Source organism: Periophthalmus magnuspinnatus, chromosome 17 (assembly GCF_009829125.3).
Source record: "Periophthalmus magnuspinnatus isolate fPerMag1 chromosome 17, fPerMag1.2.pri, whole genome shotgun sequence".
Lineage (NCBI taxonomy): Eukaryota > Metazoa > Chordata > Actinopteri > Gobiiformes > Gobiidae > Periophthalmus > Periophthalmus magnuspinnatus.
Genome location: NC_047142.1, coordinates 15046440 through 15065784, shown reverse-complemented (window position 1 = coordinate 15065784; position 19345 = coordinate 15046440). Strand labels below are relative to the sequence as shown.

The following is a 19345-nucleotide window of genomic DNA, read 5'->3' as shown; positions in this document are numbered from 1 at the left end:
CTGGAACTGCTATAATGAGATTGTCCCTTTTGGCTATTATCCTGTGCGCTTTGTGAACCTCTACCACCCCAACACGGCCGCCCACATCACAGCCAGTGTTCACCTCGGCGCTGTGAAAGAAGAGCGGACAAAAGGTCTTGTGGCTGTGCCTATTAGTGCATATGTTAATCCTTTTCACAAGTGAATGAGGTGAGGACACATGCTGCAGATAGGAGCGTAGGGATCTCACTATGGACAACGGAATAGAGTCTCTCCAACACAATGCTACTTTCATTAATAATAATAATAGTGCACTGGATTTATATGACTATTTCAAGACACCCAAAGACGCTTTACAATGCAGGGCAGGGTTCCCACAGTTAGCTTGAAATCTGACGAATATACTACTAAATATTTTTTCCTTAGATACAAAGAATACAAGTTGAAAAGTCAGTTCTTCCACAGTCTTCCTTCAGCACAACAGATCCTGCAGTAAACCTGACTGAACACAGCTCATTAGACTATAAATGTCATGGTGCTTGTTGCTTATGTGAATTACCAGGCTGCGTGTCGGCGTATACTTCCTCCTGCACAGGCGGCTTAATGCGCGCTAAAATATCACAGCCAAACTACCTCTTAACCTTTGCGATCTTTAGCGTCCGTTAGCATTAGCACTTTGCGCCAAGCTGCTGTCAGACCGACCACATCCGGCCCATTTATACATCAACGCCTCATTAACTGGCATTTCCACACAAAAGGACCAAGCTCAAGTCAAATATAAGCTGTGTTTTTGTCAATAAGCTCTACGCTAGGGCTGCACAATTTGTGAGAAATATCTAGTTGTTCGTTTGTTTTAATCATAGGATTCTATTCAAAGTTCAAATTTTAAACATGGCCAGGATTATTGACAAGAAGACTGAAATATGAACTGACAAACTAATACAAGAATTACATTTCAGGACATGTTTGTACAGATCTAAACTACAGGGTTAGAAGTTTTTATGAGGCAGATGTTGTTTGTTAAGGAAATTGTGGTACTGCAAATTCTAATACAGTTATTTAGGTCATATAATTTCTGCAAGTAACTAAATGTCCCTGCGTCTCCATTAGGGTTGTGAAAAGTATCGAAAGTCAAATACTAATCGATACTAAAACTATATACTCAGTTAAGCAAGAACCAAACAGAAATGAACGTTTCCTGAATAGCTTTAGAATGATTTCGAGCTGTATCAGAACAAGAATAAGACACACAAACTAGTACAAGCTCATGCACCACTATTGAAACTACCTGGACGACTGAGGGATTACACAGATATAAGGCCACATGGTAATATAAAAGAAAGTACTATGTTTTAATGGTCAAGTCATGGTGCTATGGGTGCAATAGCAGCGTCAGGGAATTGCAAGAAGGCCCATTGGTTGCTGGATCTGCCCTGAGCAAAACTAGGCCCATTCCTACCAAAGATAAGATCAAAATAAACAAATTCTAAAAGTACACATTCTCTATTTATAACATTTACATTTTTACTTTATTGAATAATTTCTGCAATAAACTGTTTTTCTGAAGGTTAAACTTTGGGTAAAGTAAACCTGAATATGATGCTGCGTGATCATATGCTGCGCAGTCATAACAGTGACAAAGAAACAGCAGTGTATCGCCGCTCTTTTTATTTTGTGGAGGACTTTTGGCAAAAGAACAGAGAAAGAGACAACCCCGGAGTGGATTAAGAGGAAGAAACAACAACACGGATGTCTAAAAGTTTGGAATTTGCTGGAGTTACAACCTGAATTTGTTGTATAGGTCATGTTTGTTTAAAACTAATGCGTCAGGGCTTATTGTTCTTGTTTACACGGTGAGAAAAGACGATTGCGGGACAAAAGCACGTGTTCCCTGTGGCACAGCAGGGGATTTGGCTTCATCTGAGCAGGACAGCATCAGCATTGGTGGGACTTTTCTATAATCGTGATAATCGCCAACAAAGATAATTGTCTTTATATCACCAGAATGTAAAGAAAGATAATAATTCTAATCTGTCAACTGGACAAAATGTTATAGGAGTGAAGACATTTCGCTGCTCTCATTAGTCCTAGCCAACAAACAGAAACTCTAAACAATAGGTGTGTTAGTTTCAGTGTAATTAGCTCCTCCCTTCAGACAGATATAAGCCAGTGTCCACCTGTAATCTGACCAGAACTGAAGAAGCGGCTTGAATTAGCAGCGAAACGTCTTCACTCCTACAACTTTTTGTCCAACTGACAGATTTGAATTTTTCCTTTTATTATGGATCATTCCTGGATGTCTGAAGGATTACACACACATATCCATGATGATCTTTTCTAGATTATTGTTCAATTCAATCTTTATTAAGAGCAAAGAATATCTGGCACATGGTGAATTGTAAAAAAAATTAAAAAAAAACAAACACTGCACGTTATAATGTATACAAACATGAACACCAATGTACTGTTGTTGTCACTTATAACAATGTACAGTGCTATAACAGTTGTTTAAATATTGAACCTATTCATTAGTTTAAAATTATAATTATTATCGCTAACCGCACTTGTTTTGGCCATGATAATCGTGACACCAAATGTCAGTATCGTCCCATGTCTAGTCAGCAGTGGCACACACATGAAAACAGTGCATTCAGACGGATTATGACCAGGCTACGTACTGCGGCCATAGCGCTCTACTGTTAAACAATGGTATTTACTAATTCTCGTATTAGCAGTTCATATTTCAACCTTAACTCCAATATTAATGCTTGCGGTCTTTAAAATATACACTTTGAACTGAACCGTCATGTAAAAAAATAATAATAATAAACCCTACACTCACCCACACTATACTTGTTTGAAAAACCACTGTTAGATTTGTCTCTGAAGCCACTGAACATATTCGGTTGTATATAAGATATGTGGACTTTTGCGGTGGTTGATGGAGGGGCCACAGTGCACACAGCAGCATGAGAATGGACCAGTCGATATTACGAGTGAGTGAGGAGAATCGTGAATGTCAAAAAAGTGCGGCACGGATCTATCAGAGTGAAAAATACAACGCGCAGAGGACGGAAAGAGAGCTAAAAACAAATAAATACACCGAGCTGTCTGCTCCTGCTGCCGCAGAGAGGGAGATGCTGGGACAAGGGAGGGAAAATGTAGGAATAATATTACGTGGAGTTTGAGTTAGGGCTGCGTGATTTTAGCAGCGGTGGTAGAGTAACCAAAAAGTGTACTCAAGTAAGAATAACGTTACTTCAAAATAATATTACTCAAGTAGTCGTCCAAGAAATTAGTCAAGTAAAAATAAGAAGTAAGTAAGTAAGTAAGTAAGTAAGTATGAAGCAACTAAATGAGTAAGTAGGAAGTAACTAAGTAAGAAGTAACTAAGTAAGTAAGTAAGAAGTAACTAAATGAGTAAGTAGGAAGTAATTAAGTAAGAAGTAACTAAGTAAGTAAGAAGTAACTAAATGAGTAAGTAAGAAGTAAGTAAGTAACTAAGTAAGTAAGAAGTAAGTAAGTAAGAAGTAACTGAGTAAGTAAGTAACTTAAGTAAGTAAGAAGTAAGTGAGTAAGTAAGTAACTAAGTAAGTAAGAAGTAAGTATTAAGAAGTAAGTGAGTAAGTAAGTAAGAAGTAACTAAATGAGTAAGTAAGAAGTAAGTAAGTAAGAAGTAACTAAATGAGTAAGTAAGAAGTAAGTAAGTAAGAAGTAACTAAGTGAGTAAGTAAGTAAGTAAGTAAGTAAATAAGAAGTAACTAAGTAAGTAAGAAGTAACTAAGTGAGTAAGTAAGTAAGTAAGAAGTAACTAAATGAGTAAGTAAGAAGTAAGTAAGTAAGAAGTAACTAAGTGAGTAAGTAAGTAAGTAAGTAAATAAGAAGTAACTAAGTAAGTAAGAAGTAACTAAGTGAGTAAGTAAGTAAGTAAGTAAGTAAATAAGAAGTAACTAAGTAAGTAAGAAGTAACTAAGTGAGTAAGTAAGTAAGAAGTAACTAAATGAGTAAGTAAGAAGTAAGTAAGTAAGAAGTAACTAAGTGAGTAAGTAAGTAAGTAAGTAAGTAAATAAGAAGTAACTAAGTAAGTAAGAAGTAACTAAGTGAGTAAGTAAGTAAGAAGTAACTAAGTGAGTAAGTAAGTAAGTAAGTAAGTAAATAAGAAGTAACTAAGTAAGTAAGAAGTAACTAAGTGAGTAAGTAAGTAAGTAAGTAAGTAAATAAGAAGTAACTAAGTAAGTAAGAAGTAACTAAGTGAGTAAGTAAGTAAGTAAGTAAGTAAGTAAGAAGTAAGCAACAAGTAACTAAACGAGTAAGTAAGAAGCAACTAAGTAAGTAAGAAAAAGAACTTAAAACTGACATAACATCTGATTTATAAGTTTAAGTTAATGCAATTGGAAGGACAAAATATTAAATAATGCACAAATGTGGTATTTTCAAAATGGGGCAAACTAAATCATATCTGAAGGAGCGTCATTTCCCCTCCCTAATTATATAAACCTGGGCAAAACTAAGTCTAGAACTAAAAAAAATATTTGCTAGGGCAGCGCAGAACAAAAATCAGTGCCCAATATCGGCAACATTTTCAATACCAAACCAACACCAATACCTGAAATGCTCCAATATTGGTGATAACTGATGACTAGGGATGCACCATTCCAGTTTTCTCAGTTCTGATAGCAGTACTTTACTTTCACCTGAAGTATCTGCAATTCCCAGTATTACCAGTGTAGGGACGGAAAATGGCACTTTTTTATACAATTACATGATTACACAAGAGATCCAATTGTGTTATGCAACTGTTCTTGTCCTTCAAACAACTACAAAACAGCTTTGCATAAACCTTTTGTATCAACCATTATGAGATGTTCTAGCACGCAATCAACCTTCAAATAGTCTTCCAATCCAATTAAAGGCCCAACCAGGAACCAATATCATTAAACCGCTACCTGAACCAGCATACTTTAGTTAGTACCTAGATTTCCTACCTGTCTTTTCCCGTCTCCTTCTTGAAGACCATATCACAGTAGTTCATCCTTTCTTCAGTGGTCACGTAGATCTGTGCTTGTGGGTAATTCTCTGCGGCTCGTTTCAGCATGTTATACACAATCCCATTCCCGTCTTTCCTCATATTCCTCAACGGGCCCCACACCACGTACACCGTATCATTCGACTGTCCAAAGAAGTACTGGGGCTTCTGCAAAATCAGGGGGACGCTCGTATGAGACACCACTCGTAAGGTAGTCTTGTGTCCCACGTCGTTCTCGAAGCCGCGGGTGGGGGCGCTGTTCATCCTCCAGATACAGGGAGAGCGGTCGATCTGTGCGCCCAGACCCTGACCCAGCATTTGACCCGAGCTCGAGACAACACTGCACAGCTCACAGTGGAGCTTCAGAGGCTGCAATGAGAGAAGAGACAAGGGGGTTACAGTAAAAATAATACCTATTAGTGTTGTCACAAATGATTTTTTTGGAAAGGAACGCACATAATAGCCATATAGGTCTATTTGAACGTGTTCCCTGTTTCCCCCTCCATTTTGATGCCCTTCCTCGTGCTTGTTTCTACCATGTTTTCCCCCTCGTCTGTGTTCTGCTCTCTGTTTCACCTTAAGAACCACTGTTCAGTCAGTTTACTGGATAAGTTTACATTAACACCGTGCGGTAAAGAAGAAAATCTAAAATAATTGTGTGTTAGAAGTATTATAATTAAATAGTCACAAATTATATCCAAATAATCCAGTTTTTCCTTTACTTCTGCCAGTTTGAAGCATGATTGAAGTCACGGTGTCCTTTAGTACTCCCGGCTCCAAACTGTTCATTAATTTGTGTTGTTGTCCTGTGCTACGGAGGCCATGCTGCGCCATAATGAGTGCGCATGTGCAGTAGGAGTAATCAACAGCGCCAACTTTCAACACAACTGACTGAAAATAGCTTGACATTTCTAGTGATTAGATGTTAGTTACAGACAGGCAATTTACAGAGCAGTGGAGTGACAGCGGCTGGGGCAGCTACCTCGTCTGTGACCTGTGTGTTTATGAAGAAGCAACATCATTAGTGGAATACCGGGACTATTACACGTGTGGAGGAAAATGTGGCGGTTTTGGACCTGCTCCGCTTCAGGGAAATGCAGGATGTTTCTTCAGGAAAGATGTGGCTTTGATTTGCACCTGTGAGGTGAGTGTGAGTGCACTGTTCTAACACAGGGCCGTGTTTAAGGTGACGTTTGTGACATATGAGACTTTATTATAAGTGCGACTGACCAGTACATCTGTCTGACCAGTGCACTGTTGTTAGTATCTCTTCATGAATGTACATTTAGTGTAGTAAGTGCATTACAAATCTGTAATAAATAAAAAAATAATAAAAAAATATAATAATAAATATGTATATGAGTATATATATGTATATATATGTATATATATATATATATATATATATATATATGTGTATATATATATATATATATATATATATATATATATATATATATATATATATATATATATATATATATATATATATATATATATATATATATATATATATATATATATATATATATATATATATATATATATATGCACACACACATATACCGGTAAAATAAATATACAAATTGTCTAAATATACTAATCAACTAAATTGTCCACCCCAAGTCTTCTTGTTTACCCATAAAAGTCACTGCACACTACTGGTTTACATCAGCTCCTTATGTTTAGGATTTCCCACTCTGCGCAGAGGGAATTAAAACATTAGATTACACGGGGCGGAGTACACATCCTGACAGCCCTGAACACATTTGTTATAGTCAAGCCGCATTAGTGACTGAGATGATTGACAGAGAGAGAGAGAGGGAGAGCGGGGAGCGAGAGACATAGACTGGTTATTTAATGTGCGCACTTGTTTTATAGAGTTAGGCATCCAAGCCATCCAGGGCATCCACTGGACTGGTGTTTGGGTGACATCGGGAGAAGTCTCACTGTACAGGCACATTTAAAACAAGCTCATGGTGGCGCTGTCTTTTGCGCACTGGGATAGGAAGGAAACCCAGTGCTTATCAATGTCCACTGTGTAACCAATGTTAGAAAAAGGCAGATTTGAATAGTTTTACAGCCTTGCCTTCACTAAAGGGATGAACAATTTGGTCAATAATCACTGTCATGCTGCTCAGTGTAACTTGGGAGATCTATTTGGATTCAATGGGGAAATGTACAGTACGCACAGTGCATACAGGCAATTTCAAACTTGATTTTGATACTAAGGGATAGACTCAATACTCAATACCCAGCTAGGTTACATAGTGGTCCATGAGCGTATATCAGTCTATGTGGTCTTATACTTACAGCTCAAGATCATTCTAAAGATATTCAGGAAAGGGTCATTACTGAATGTTTCAGTTTTCAGTTTAGTTTTAATATCGATTAGTATCTGATTTTCAATACTTTTGACAACCTTATGCTCTGTGTCTCCCTCCACCTCTTCCCTTTTTTAAAGAATTGCAGATGGATATACGCTTCCTGAGCAACAGTCTGATATAAGCATTTCTGTCCTTGAGCATTATGTGACTGTACATTGTCCTGTTGAATAAAAAAAATGTAAATTCACAAATGTTGAACATGGTCATTTCTATAAGTGACTAGAACTCACTGTATTAACAAATCTCAATTTGCACAGTGTTAATGTTGGCTGCATCCATCTGTATTAAATATGACCTTTAAAATGCTGTTATTATTTCATGTGTGTCGACGACAGCCACTTAAAATAATGCATATGTTGAAAAATGCACTTTAAAAGTAAAGAATGGATTTTCATCTTAGATTTGTGTTGGAGCTCCCACTGCTCACAGTCACAGGCATGAACCATGACTTTAAAGGCTTTTAACAGGCATGTATAGAGCCATTATGCTCACATATTTAACAGGTTTGGTTAAATTTATGGTTTAAATTAAAATGTTGTAATTGTATGTAGTCTGGGGGTGGAAATTCAACTGCATGAAGAAAATTAAATCCATACTTCGGAACATTCTCCATGGACATAGATAAGTTTTATGCCATGAATTATTATAGCCAAAGGAACATTGCACATAACGAGCAAAAGAAAGCCCTCCTCCAGGCCATAAGAGTCAGGTTTGTGGAGATGCAAGCCCGCTCACAGTAAGGACACATGTTTTTGTATGTTTTTTAGGGCTATAAAAACATACATAATTAAAAAAGATGCTTTTAGTTTTGTCTATTTTTGGACAAAAAAGTTATAGACTGTAGCTTTAATCTGTCTAATGGCACAACAGCACATGTGAACAACCAAATGCAGTAATAGCAGTAGTGTTAAGTAAATAGCTTATGAAAGAGAACAGTTAAAGTCCCCAGTCCCATTGGCTTGAATGTATTTTGAGCTTTTCCCAGATGTTTGGAGGTCAGATAAAAACAGTATCCCTCAGTCCCTCTCAGTCCGCTCCAGATCACATGTCCCACTGCACCACATCTGGCAACTACAACATCTGCTTTTACAATACTAAAATGTCAAACTCTATTCTGATACTAACAAATAGACTTGGTACTGATTCTGATACCAAAAAGATACTAAAAAAACACAATTTATTAGGCAATGGAATGTGATTTTCAGCATTAAATATTTGTGACTTTTTATCTGTGTAATCCCTCAGTCGTCCAGGTAGTTTCCGTAGTGGTCCATGGGTTTATACTAGTCTATGTGCTTTTATACTTGTTCTGATACAGCTCAAGATCATTCTAAAACTATTCAGGAAAGGTTCATTTCTGTCCTGTGAATCTTTCAGTATTGATACCTGCTCAAACCTAGTATCTAGTTTCAATACTAGTTTTAGTATCAGATTATTGATACTTTTGAGAACCCTATTTGCTTCATACGCTTTGATCCATTGTATTTCCTGTATGGCTGAACGATTTGGGAAAGATGTGTGACTGCAATTTTTCTGTGCATTGAGATTACAATAGATGTTTTCATTATGGGACTCTGTTCAAACTTCACATTTTAAACGTGTCCAGAAGATTAAAAAAAACACTGAAATATGAACTGACAAACAATACAAGAAGCACATTTCAGAACATGTCTGCACAGATCTAAACTACAGGGTTAGCGGTTTTTATGCAGAAAAATATATTCTGTTGTTTGTGTAGGAAATGGTGGTATTTACAACGCTGCAGCAAACTGATTTCATTTTGATCGTGATTAATCTTGCAGCCCTAATTTTCTTGTCATTAAATTTGTGCAGGAGACGTTTATAGAGACTTATTCATGAGTCAAGCATCCAAAACCTTTACTCGAGTTACTTCACAACAATATCACTCAAGAAGAAATATAAAGTAGTGGTCAAGTAAGAGTAACTTAAAATTAGAAGAATATAAGATTAAATAACGCACAAAATCTGGTATTTTCAAAGGATAAACACAAAAATGAGACAAATTAAATCATATCTGAAGGAGCGGTGCAAGAAACACAAATGTTCAAATATTCATTTCATATTGTCAACGTGAAGCTTTTGTCACTTGTAGATTTACTCACAGTGGGAAGAAAACTAAAACCTTTTTGATTAAAAAAAAAAAAACTCAAGTAGGAATTAAAAAAGTTACTAAAATAAATGTAACAGAGTAAATGTAACTTACCCACTTCTGTTCATGGGTTTCAGCTTTATGTTATATGCCACATTTTGAAGACTTTTTTCCATTCAAAAGATACATTATTTTGTTTTTAGTTGTTAATTGCTATGAAAACAGTCCTAGTTTCGCATCAATCTATGTATACAGTTGGCGGGTTTTGTACAGAATAAAAGCAAGCAAGTAATTATCTCGTTCACCCAGGACATGAGCAGGATGTGTGATGTCCTCATTTCTACCACGCATATTGACATTTTGATTCAAATGTGATCTATGGTGTTATTTCCTCCATTAGTGCACGGGGATGTGGACTGTAATCAGTGTCCGTAATGTACATAATAACAACGCAAACAGCTAGTATCACTGTGTGTACTGTAAATTGAATCTTGATGCTAAAGAAAACTGCGGAGCCCAATAGGAGCCGACATCACTGTAAATGTCTTTCTCTGCAGATCACTTTTTTTATTTTTTTATTTGCACACACTGCCGAATCCTATGTATATCACAGATTAAGAAAATAAAATTGGAGAACGATGTACAGAGCAGTGGGTGTGTACCGGTGGTGGTGGAAATGGAAAAATCAGAGAAATGGCGTCTTGAATACAGGAGAAAAAAGATTACTCAAGCATGCATGAATCAGGTGGGTATATGCAAAGGGGAAATTCTATCCTGAAATTGCCATGTCCTATACACACACACACACAATCCAGAGTAAATTGAGTTTGCAGTATCGTGGCTCCCTAGGTACAGCATTTGCCGACCGACCAGTAGATGAGTGTTTGAAAGCTTACTTCAGTGCACTGTTGTTGCATCCTCAAGCAAGACAATTAACCGCTGTCTTCCATATCTACACTAACTTTTCATTAAAGCTTTATGGACTCAAATTCAAACAGAATTTCTTAAATAAACCTTGACTATTTCTCTTTTCAAAGCTAAAGTTACGTTTAGATTTGATGAAATTCTCAGCAGAGTTTTGGGAGATTGCTTCATGTGAAAAGAAACGTTTTGTCAATGAGGTTGTACCGACCTTGACTCTGCCTCGGTCGGATCTATGTAAATGTTCCTGAATCAATTTCTGCTCAAAAGATGGAAATACATGAAAAATATGTCTTTAAAGAGGGGTTATTATGCAAAATCGACTTTTTGGAGTTTTCTACCGTGTTATAAAGTTCCCCCGATTAAAAATATCCCTGAAGAGGATTTAGATGTCAAAACAAAAGCATGAGGAAAGAAGAAGTGCTTAATTTTGTTACTTAAGTAAAAGTACAGCTACTGGAGTAAAAAACACTCAAGTAAAAGTATCACATGAAAAAAATCGACTTAAGTAAAAGTATTAACCTCCCAGGATCCGAACTCTTACATGACATATGATTTATTGATTTCTCTTTGTTATTTGGACTGATTGTTTTTACACTCATCAGGTTCCAAATAATTATTTTTTTAACATACATATGAGGACATTCGCTCTATGTTTGAATCATTTTGATAGAACACAATAAAGGCACATTTGAATAATGATTTGCAAAAACAATTTATTATTATTTATTTATTCCTGAGTGTAAAAACAAAATGAGAAACAACAATTGTGCCTCTTGGAACAATGTGGCTCATTTGGAGAGCTGCTGACAGGTGCAGACATGAGCCTTTAACAAAGTCTATCTTGAATCTAAACTATACTGTGTTATACTCTTCTGTCATCACTAAGTGGTAGTATAATGTCCTCATATGTGGACACCAGGACCTTGTAGAGAAAAAAAAATGTATTGTGGCCTAGACAACCCAAAATGTGTTGTCCACATAATATCAGGAGCTGGGAGGTTAAAGCGCCTTTTTAAAACTTAAAGAGCAAAAAGTAAGTATTAGAAGTATATTTTACACTGATTTTGAGATCTAATGAAGCTTCAAATGTAGTGATTTTGACAAAGATTTGTGCTGAATTTTTTTCAACAGAAACAACTGAATAGATTTTTTACCTGTTTTTATTTGTATATTTTTGTTTTCTCAAATTATGAACATGTTCAAAATAAACCCTCAGCCTTTTCAGGTTTCAAACAATAATAAAAATACTTGTACTTACATTACCTTCCAACACTGCAAAACAATATTACAACTTCACAAACCTGATGCAATGTGCAGTACTTTCATTACCAAAAAGCAAGGTGACTGCAATGTAATAGCGCTCTGAAGGGGGAGTTACTTTACACGGAGAGCAAATGGAGGAGGGAACTCGGACCATTGAAAACAAAAGTGATACATTGTTTTCTGCAAATATAGACCGTTCAAAACATGGTGATCTAAATATGTTATGTGTTAGCAGTTAATACCCTTCTTTAAGACCTCTGACTTGCTCCTTTCACAGATATTCACTGTGCATGTATAAATCAGACACCATATGGCTCTGAATGTGATTTGCTGCTGTGTTATGTGAAAAGCACAGAGTTGCTTTATTTTGCAGATGTAATTTTCATTTTTTCCATTTCAACATTCAAAAGAACCTTTCAGTGTTTAGCTTCTTATTCTTCTTCTAATGAGTCTGGTCCTTGACATTTCCAGTTTAATTTCCCTGAGGAAGCATTAGCACAAAACTTTCAAAAGAACTTAACTAACCAGGAAAGTGGTGACCAACATCATAATGGCGAACCTAATAAAACTTAAAACAGTGAATGAGTTCAATTTGTCTTTGGTAAAGCACCTGTATGGACTGTCTTCTGAAAATGAATAATTGCCAAAGTAGTAAAAGAAAAATTCTAATGTGTCAACTGGATAAAAAGTTGTAGGAGGGAAGGCGTTTTACTTTGACGCTTCTTCAGTTCTGGTCAGATAACTGGTGGACACTGCATTATATCTATCTAATTATTTGATCACACAAACTCATTCACAAATTGTCTTGCCCAAGGACACAACAGCACACTACCAGTCAAAAATATGGATACACATCTCATTTAATGTTTTTTTTTGTTGTTCTTTATGTTTAGTACTTTATGATGAAGTCCCTGAAATGGGTTTCAGTTCACAGGTGTGCAAAGCCATGATAAAAGCAATGGGTGAGTGTTTTTCAAAATGTAAAACAAGTTCATTTGAACAGATTTTTGTTTGCTATGTTCTATATGTGTCCATTTATAATTTTGATGCCGTCAGTGACCTACAATGTAAATAACCATGTAAATAAAGACATACGCTACCAGTCAAAAGTTTGGATAGACTTTTTCACCTATGTTTCTTCTTTATTTCCTTGATTATTTACATTGTAGATTCTCACTGAAGGCATCAAAACTACAAACGAATATACACCGCCTTTCGCTTTGATTACGGCACGCATTATCTGTGGCATTGTTTTGATTTCACTTCTACAATGTCACAAGATTTATTTCCATCCAGTGTGGCATTCATTTTTCACCAAGATCTTGCATTGATGATGATAGAGTCTGACGCTGCACAAAGCTTCTCCAGCACATCCCAAAGATTCTCAATGGGGTTAAGGTCTGGACTCTGTGGTGGACAATCCATGTGTGAAAATGATGTCTCATGCTCCTGAACCACTCTGTCACATTTTGAGCCCGATGAATCCTGGCATTATCATTGTGAGTTTATTATTCTATGTAACATGATAAATCTGTTTACGTGTGCTTCAACGTGGCATGAGTTGGCATATGTACCCTGGACTTACACATGTATGATTCTTTTGAAAGATCAGTTAAAAATACTTGTTTTTGTACAGCTTGTCTTCATTGAACCCAGATAACATTCTGCATGCAGTACATTTCTAGCTAATTATTAAGGAAGTTATGACGTGTGTTAACTAGTATATAAGGAGCCACGGTAGAAATGTAAAAACAGGAGACAGTTGGTGTTCTACTCGATTGATGCCTGTATCTGCTGAATAAAGAGACTGAATTGTGAAACTGCCCGGCCTTCTCGATTCCTGCTTCTGGTTCGCCTCCAGGAGAAGCTGACATCATCTTGGAATATGCCCGTGCCATCAGAGAAGAAAAAAATCTACTGACGGAATAACCTGGTCATTCAGTATATTCAGGTGTCAGCTGACCTCATTATTTGAGCACAGACTGTTGCTGAACCTAGACCTGACCAACTGCAGCAACTGCCAACCTGTTTACTTAGTTAAATCCAGGTGGTGACTTTTTTTTGTGTATATGGAACTCATAACTTGTTTTAAACTTTAGGATCGTACTGCTAATCAGAGAGGAGACTGTTAAATTACTCAAACATGCATCTACAACCTTTTCAGGCATATTTTTCATGACAAGACAACTCTGCATATTACCCCGTCTTTAAGTTTTCCGGTAAAACATCCAGTCCCACCCCTGCTCTTAAACTCAATCTCTACTTTAAGAACCTGCTCGTTTTAAATAAATGAACAGGAAATCCCACAGTGCATATATATATACAGATGGGAAGGGTCCATATAATAGCACTAAAGTGATCTTTTGGCAGCAGCGCGCATGAAGCAAAGATAATTAAAATGTGTTTGATAATGATTTTAAAAAGCAGTGCGCCTCATGTATAGGCTGCTCTATACTCAGATGTCAGATGAATACTCTCTAGCCACCATAACCCTGATTAAGTTAATTGAATGGGGAGCGAAAAGGTTACAGCTACCATTCAAAACACTGCGCTTAGAAAAGACCAATTTATCTTCTTATATTTTTATGATCATTTGAGTGTGGGGATGTGTGATGAATCCTCAGTAACGATTTTTGTAAATGGGAGATTACGCTAATTGGGGCTAATATTCTTGATGGGATTACTCGAGTGATGAGAAAGTTAGCAAAGAAAAATGGCCATGTCTTACCTTGTTGATCATTCCAGTAGTGCAGAATACGGGTGGTCTGAATACAAATTTCGAGTGTGTTTCTGGTTCAATATTTATGCAGAGGAGAATGAATCTACGCCGCATGGACTGCATATAATCAACAAACACTGGAGTTGTGTGTGCATCCAATTCAACAAAGGAATTTGGTAAACAGAGCTAGGATTCGTCACACACATGGTTAGGTTCAGAAAGAGCAGATGTCGAGAAAACTTTTGATTTTAATGAGAGAATAAACTTTGTTATTGTATTTTTTTAACAAGGGGGATGGCTCAGTGTGCAAAAGTATATGATAAAAGGGGGATCTGGAGGTCCTACCCCAGGAAATGTTATACACACATGGAGACGAGGGTGTTGTTTTACTTTATAACGTGACAAACAACACACTCTCCTGTTAAAATGAACCTTTATTTGGAAGAAATGAACATCTTTGAAGTAGACACAAGAAGAATAGGATGAGATTTACCATATTTAAGCTCAAAGACTGCAGAGAAGAGAACGCACACTACAAGCTAAAACTGTGTTAAAAAAGCTAGTGTACCTCACATCAGCTTGAGACTGTCATGATAATTACTACATCGACTTATAGTTCAATATATAAATGCTGGAACAATATATTTTGGACCTCAATAATTACCATGAGTACTTTTTCTTTGCAAAACTGATGAGATTTTCAGTATTTTTCTTTTAATACGATAAGATTTGAGCTGTAGAGGAGTGAATAAGTCCTTTTTACGGCTAATTATCATTACATTCTGCTATTTATTTGTTGCAGCTTGTGTTTTTTAATGAAACAGTCTATTTAAAAATGGTTTACTGGGATTATCTTGCATTTTTTCAATGTTAATCAGTGGCATAAAGTAGATTCAGTATTATTGTTTATTGCAATATTTGTCTGTCGTGATATATCATGCTTCAAAATTTGTTATTGTGACAGGACTATGTCAGCTGTTTCCGGTCTAGAGTAAAATGAGTTGAGGCAAAGTGTTCAAAAAGTCACAGCATTGCACTTTTAATTTAGACGCAAGTGAAAACTGTGTCATAGACTATAAAGAAGTGGATACACCTCGAGATCATTCTAAAGCTATTCAGGAAAGGTTAATTTCTGTCCTGTGAATGTGACTTTTTTATATCAATATCTGCTCTAATGAGTAGCTAGTTTTGATACTAGTTTTAGTATTGATTAGTAGCAGATTTTTTGATACTTTTGACAACTCTAGTAAAAAGTCATACAATTCTGCTTCCAAAAAAGTTGAAAAACATTGAAACTATGAGACGAAATATTGAACAAAGTAAAAGACAAAATGCTAAATAAATCCACAAATCCACTCTTCTGTGCAGAATTCATTCGCGTCTCTGCAGTGGGTCCATTCTCTGTATCTGACACACATCACTGCAGCCTTGAGCCTTCAGCTGATCGTCCATCACAAAGCCTCGTCTGACCCCTCCCCCGTCTCTCCATCGCCCTCTCCACCCTCCTTCTCCCTTCCGCCCATAACTCCTTCAGACCCGAGTCCACTCAAATCTATGAAGAATAAATCCTGTTTTAGAAATAGGATTGCAAAAGTATCAAAAATCTAATATGAACTGATACTAAAACTAATATCGAAACTAGATACTCATTTAAAAAAAATAAAGAAAGAGTTTTTTGTTTTTTTTTGTTATTGTGATATTGTAATCTGTATTGAGTATCGAGTCCATTCCTTAGTATCGAAAGCTAGTGATTGAAGGCTGATGTTTAAAGGTGCACTATGTAACTTTCCTTATGGAGGATGTGCCACCTTCTTTTTTAGGTATTTCTTTGGACTAAACCAGGACTGAACCAGGACTGAACCAGAAATTAACCAGGAATGAACCAGGACTAAATGAGGAATAAACCAGGACTATACCAAAAACCAGGACTGAATCAGGACTGAACCATGTCCAGGACTGAACCAGGACTAAACCAGGACTGAACCAGGAATGAACCAGGAGAAAACCAAGACTGAACCAGGAAAGAACCAAGTCACAACTAGCACTAAAACAGGACTGAACCAGGATTAACCCGGACTGAACGAGGACTGAACCATAACCGAGCCAGGAGTGAACCCATAGTAAACAAGGACTGAACCATGACTGAACCAGGACTAAACCACGACCAAGGCTGTTGAAGGTTACGCTAATTCCCACCTGCACTGTTGTTTTAGCACGGAGCGGGCTCTTAGCAACGCTGTCGATCACACCTGTGGCTAACGTTAGCGAGAGCGCCCTAGAGGAAAGAAGGAGTCTGATCTGTCTGATATTAATGTTCATATCTTGAGTTATGGACACAATAGCAAAATAAAAATACCAAGACCATGAAGAGCGGGTTAATATGAACATTTTAAGGCCAAAATGATGAGCCTGACAGCAGCAGTTACATGAAGAGGGGCAACAGTTTTCTAATGTAAAGTGAACTGGAGCCAGAGTCCACGGTAATTTGTCCATTTTTGGTCCAAGGTAACAGAACCAGAATTACCTGTGCATACACTTTACCTCTTACACGTGTCCAACCAGGAAGTAAAATTATAAACTTGAAGAAGAAAAAAAAAATGCAAGATACAAAACAATACATATACATAATAATTTTAACTATGTGTTATTGAAATGAGTCAAACCTGTCACGTGCACTTTAAACAAATTGCACCAGTTTCAAGCTTCATATACAAAAATATTTCTATTGACTAAAACGTACTAAACCCCACATCTCTATAACTCACTAGCGCTGGCGTTTTGATACATCGTGCTGTAATCACTCTGCTCTTTTTATACTCCTCGTCATTTTGGCTCCAACACAAATCACCTTGGCAACGGTTGCTGTTTCAACGCTTCGCTGACTATTTTAAAACGCAGCTAATTGTCTACTGGGACCTGTCTATCTTCAAATTAGAGTGTGAACCTAACCTTGACGCTCATTTAAATGCACCAAAAGTGACTAATTAATAAGTAATGTTAATCATATAAATGAGCCAAGAAGTTGAGACGTCTTTCTAGTACTTAAAGTGATTGGTTAAACTTCATTGATTTGTTGTGGCTGTCGGATTTTGAGTTATTCCCTGTGGAAAAGTAGAGGGCAAACTCAGAATAAAGACACGTCGACCCTTTGAATCCTATGTCATCAGATTGTTCAAAATACTGCAATGGAGGAAGTACGCTAAATGCTATAATTTGGATGTTTTAAATCACAATATTGTACTACACGAGTAAATAAAAGAAACAAGTCCGCTGTCTTCCGTGTTAGAAAACTGCAGAGACCGATGGGAGCTGACATCCGGGGCAGTGACTGAGATTACTTCACGTTTTCTTTCATTTCGTCTCCTTATGAAGAAGTTCTTGGAGCAGGGGTCAACTGTATTAACATTCAAACATACAGGACATAACAGAAAACAAGGGCAAACACAACACACAAGGCTCCGCACATCTACACAATCAGTCCATGTTGTTTATGGACTAGGGTATGAACGCGTTTTTACATCTTGAATACAGGAGCATAAACATCATTCAGACACACATGGATCACTCGAAATACAACTTCAAGAGGTTAAATGAGAAAGGAAACAACTATAACATGGTTAAAAGTTCTACAACAATAAATAAACAACGATTTTGAATTTTCAGAGTACAAAAGTCGGTTTGCTTCACTGCTTCACAGGACGGAAAAATATTGTTTTCTGTGTTTTATTCAAGTTTCTCCATTGCAATCACATTATGTTCCTCTTCACTTTTGCCTCCAGCTGCCTCCATTTTTGAATTTAGAATGTTTGTGTTAGCACATTTTGAAAGGGTTTATATTATTTTGAATTTGTGACGGGTGTAAATTGTGTGTTTACGAGCCGTCAAAGCGTTCCTCACATGACATAGAGGATAACAGAAGGGCAGGGGCCAAGGGCAACCCATCTGTGGAGGAGCATAATGCAGTGCTTTTGATTAGTTTCAATTGACGACACAGAATGGCATTTCTTTTCCGCACTATTGACACTGTGGAGCTGATGTCTTTTACATTCTCTGGTAGGTGAAGCTAACTAGAGGTTACTCAAGTCAGACTATATTCTGAGTTTTATTTAAACAAGATTTTACCAAAAACAATGGCGTTCCTCTGAAATAATATTACAAATAATATCACAAACTAACTAGTATTAGCCAACCTTTTTGTGGAAAATCAAGACACCTAAACACGACCATAAATGCTTGTATTGATCACAAGTTGGTGAAAATGTATTGCACAAGTGAGTATCTTCAAAAGAAATTATTTAATCTAGAGACAAGTCAGGAAGAAATGACGAAACTGAAAGAAGAGATAGAAATACTGAGAGACCAGAACTGTATTTTGCAAGAGGAGATGAAACCGCTTAAATCAAAACTGCATGAACACAACTCAAAAGAACGCTCTGTTCAGTTAAACGCTGAAAATGATTCCATCCATGCACAAAATGAGGACCTCTGAAACAAATGATTTAATCTAGAGACAGTTCAGGAAGAAAATAGAAAACTGGAGACCAGAGCGGTATGTTGAAAGAGGAATTTGATCAGTTAACATCAAAACTACGGACAGTACAGACAGTAGCTTAGAAGAAAATAAACGTTTATGGGACTAAATCTCCAAAACAACCCAGATTATTGCGTTGGTGGAAGAAATCTGAGCCATTAAAGGTTTCACACTAACAAACAAAAACAGCCAAGTGAAGGAAAACTTTGGAAAATAAACCATAGATATGATGTTTTAAGGATTAATAAACAGGATTACAGGCTAAAATTGGATAGGACAGAGGAGCTGAAGACTGACAATGGCCTGAAACAGCAGGAAAACGATGCAAGAGCAAATCACGACCCTCCAAGCCATGTGGGAGAGTTATAGACGTATTGATAAGGTCAACGACTCTGTTCAGGCTATA

General features: G+C 36.8%; 1 protein-coding gene across 1 annotated transcript in view; it reads right to left on the bottom strand.

The window, feature by feature from the left end:
- The window catches only part of st6galnac3 (ST6 (alpha-N-acetyl-neuraminyl-2,3-beta-galactosyl-1,3)-N-acetylgalactosaminide alpha-2,6-sialyltransferase 3), a 136742-nt gene that overhangs the window by 69172 nt on the left and 48225 nt on the right, over nt 1–19345 (bottom strand). Inside the window, exon 3 of the mRNA XM_033983136.2 lies at nt 4965–5374. Within this exon, the coding sequence (XP_033839027.1) occupies nt 4965–5374 (410 nt within the window). The remainder of the gene's footprint in view (nt 1–4964; nt 5375–19345) is intronic.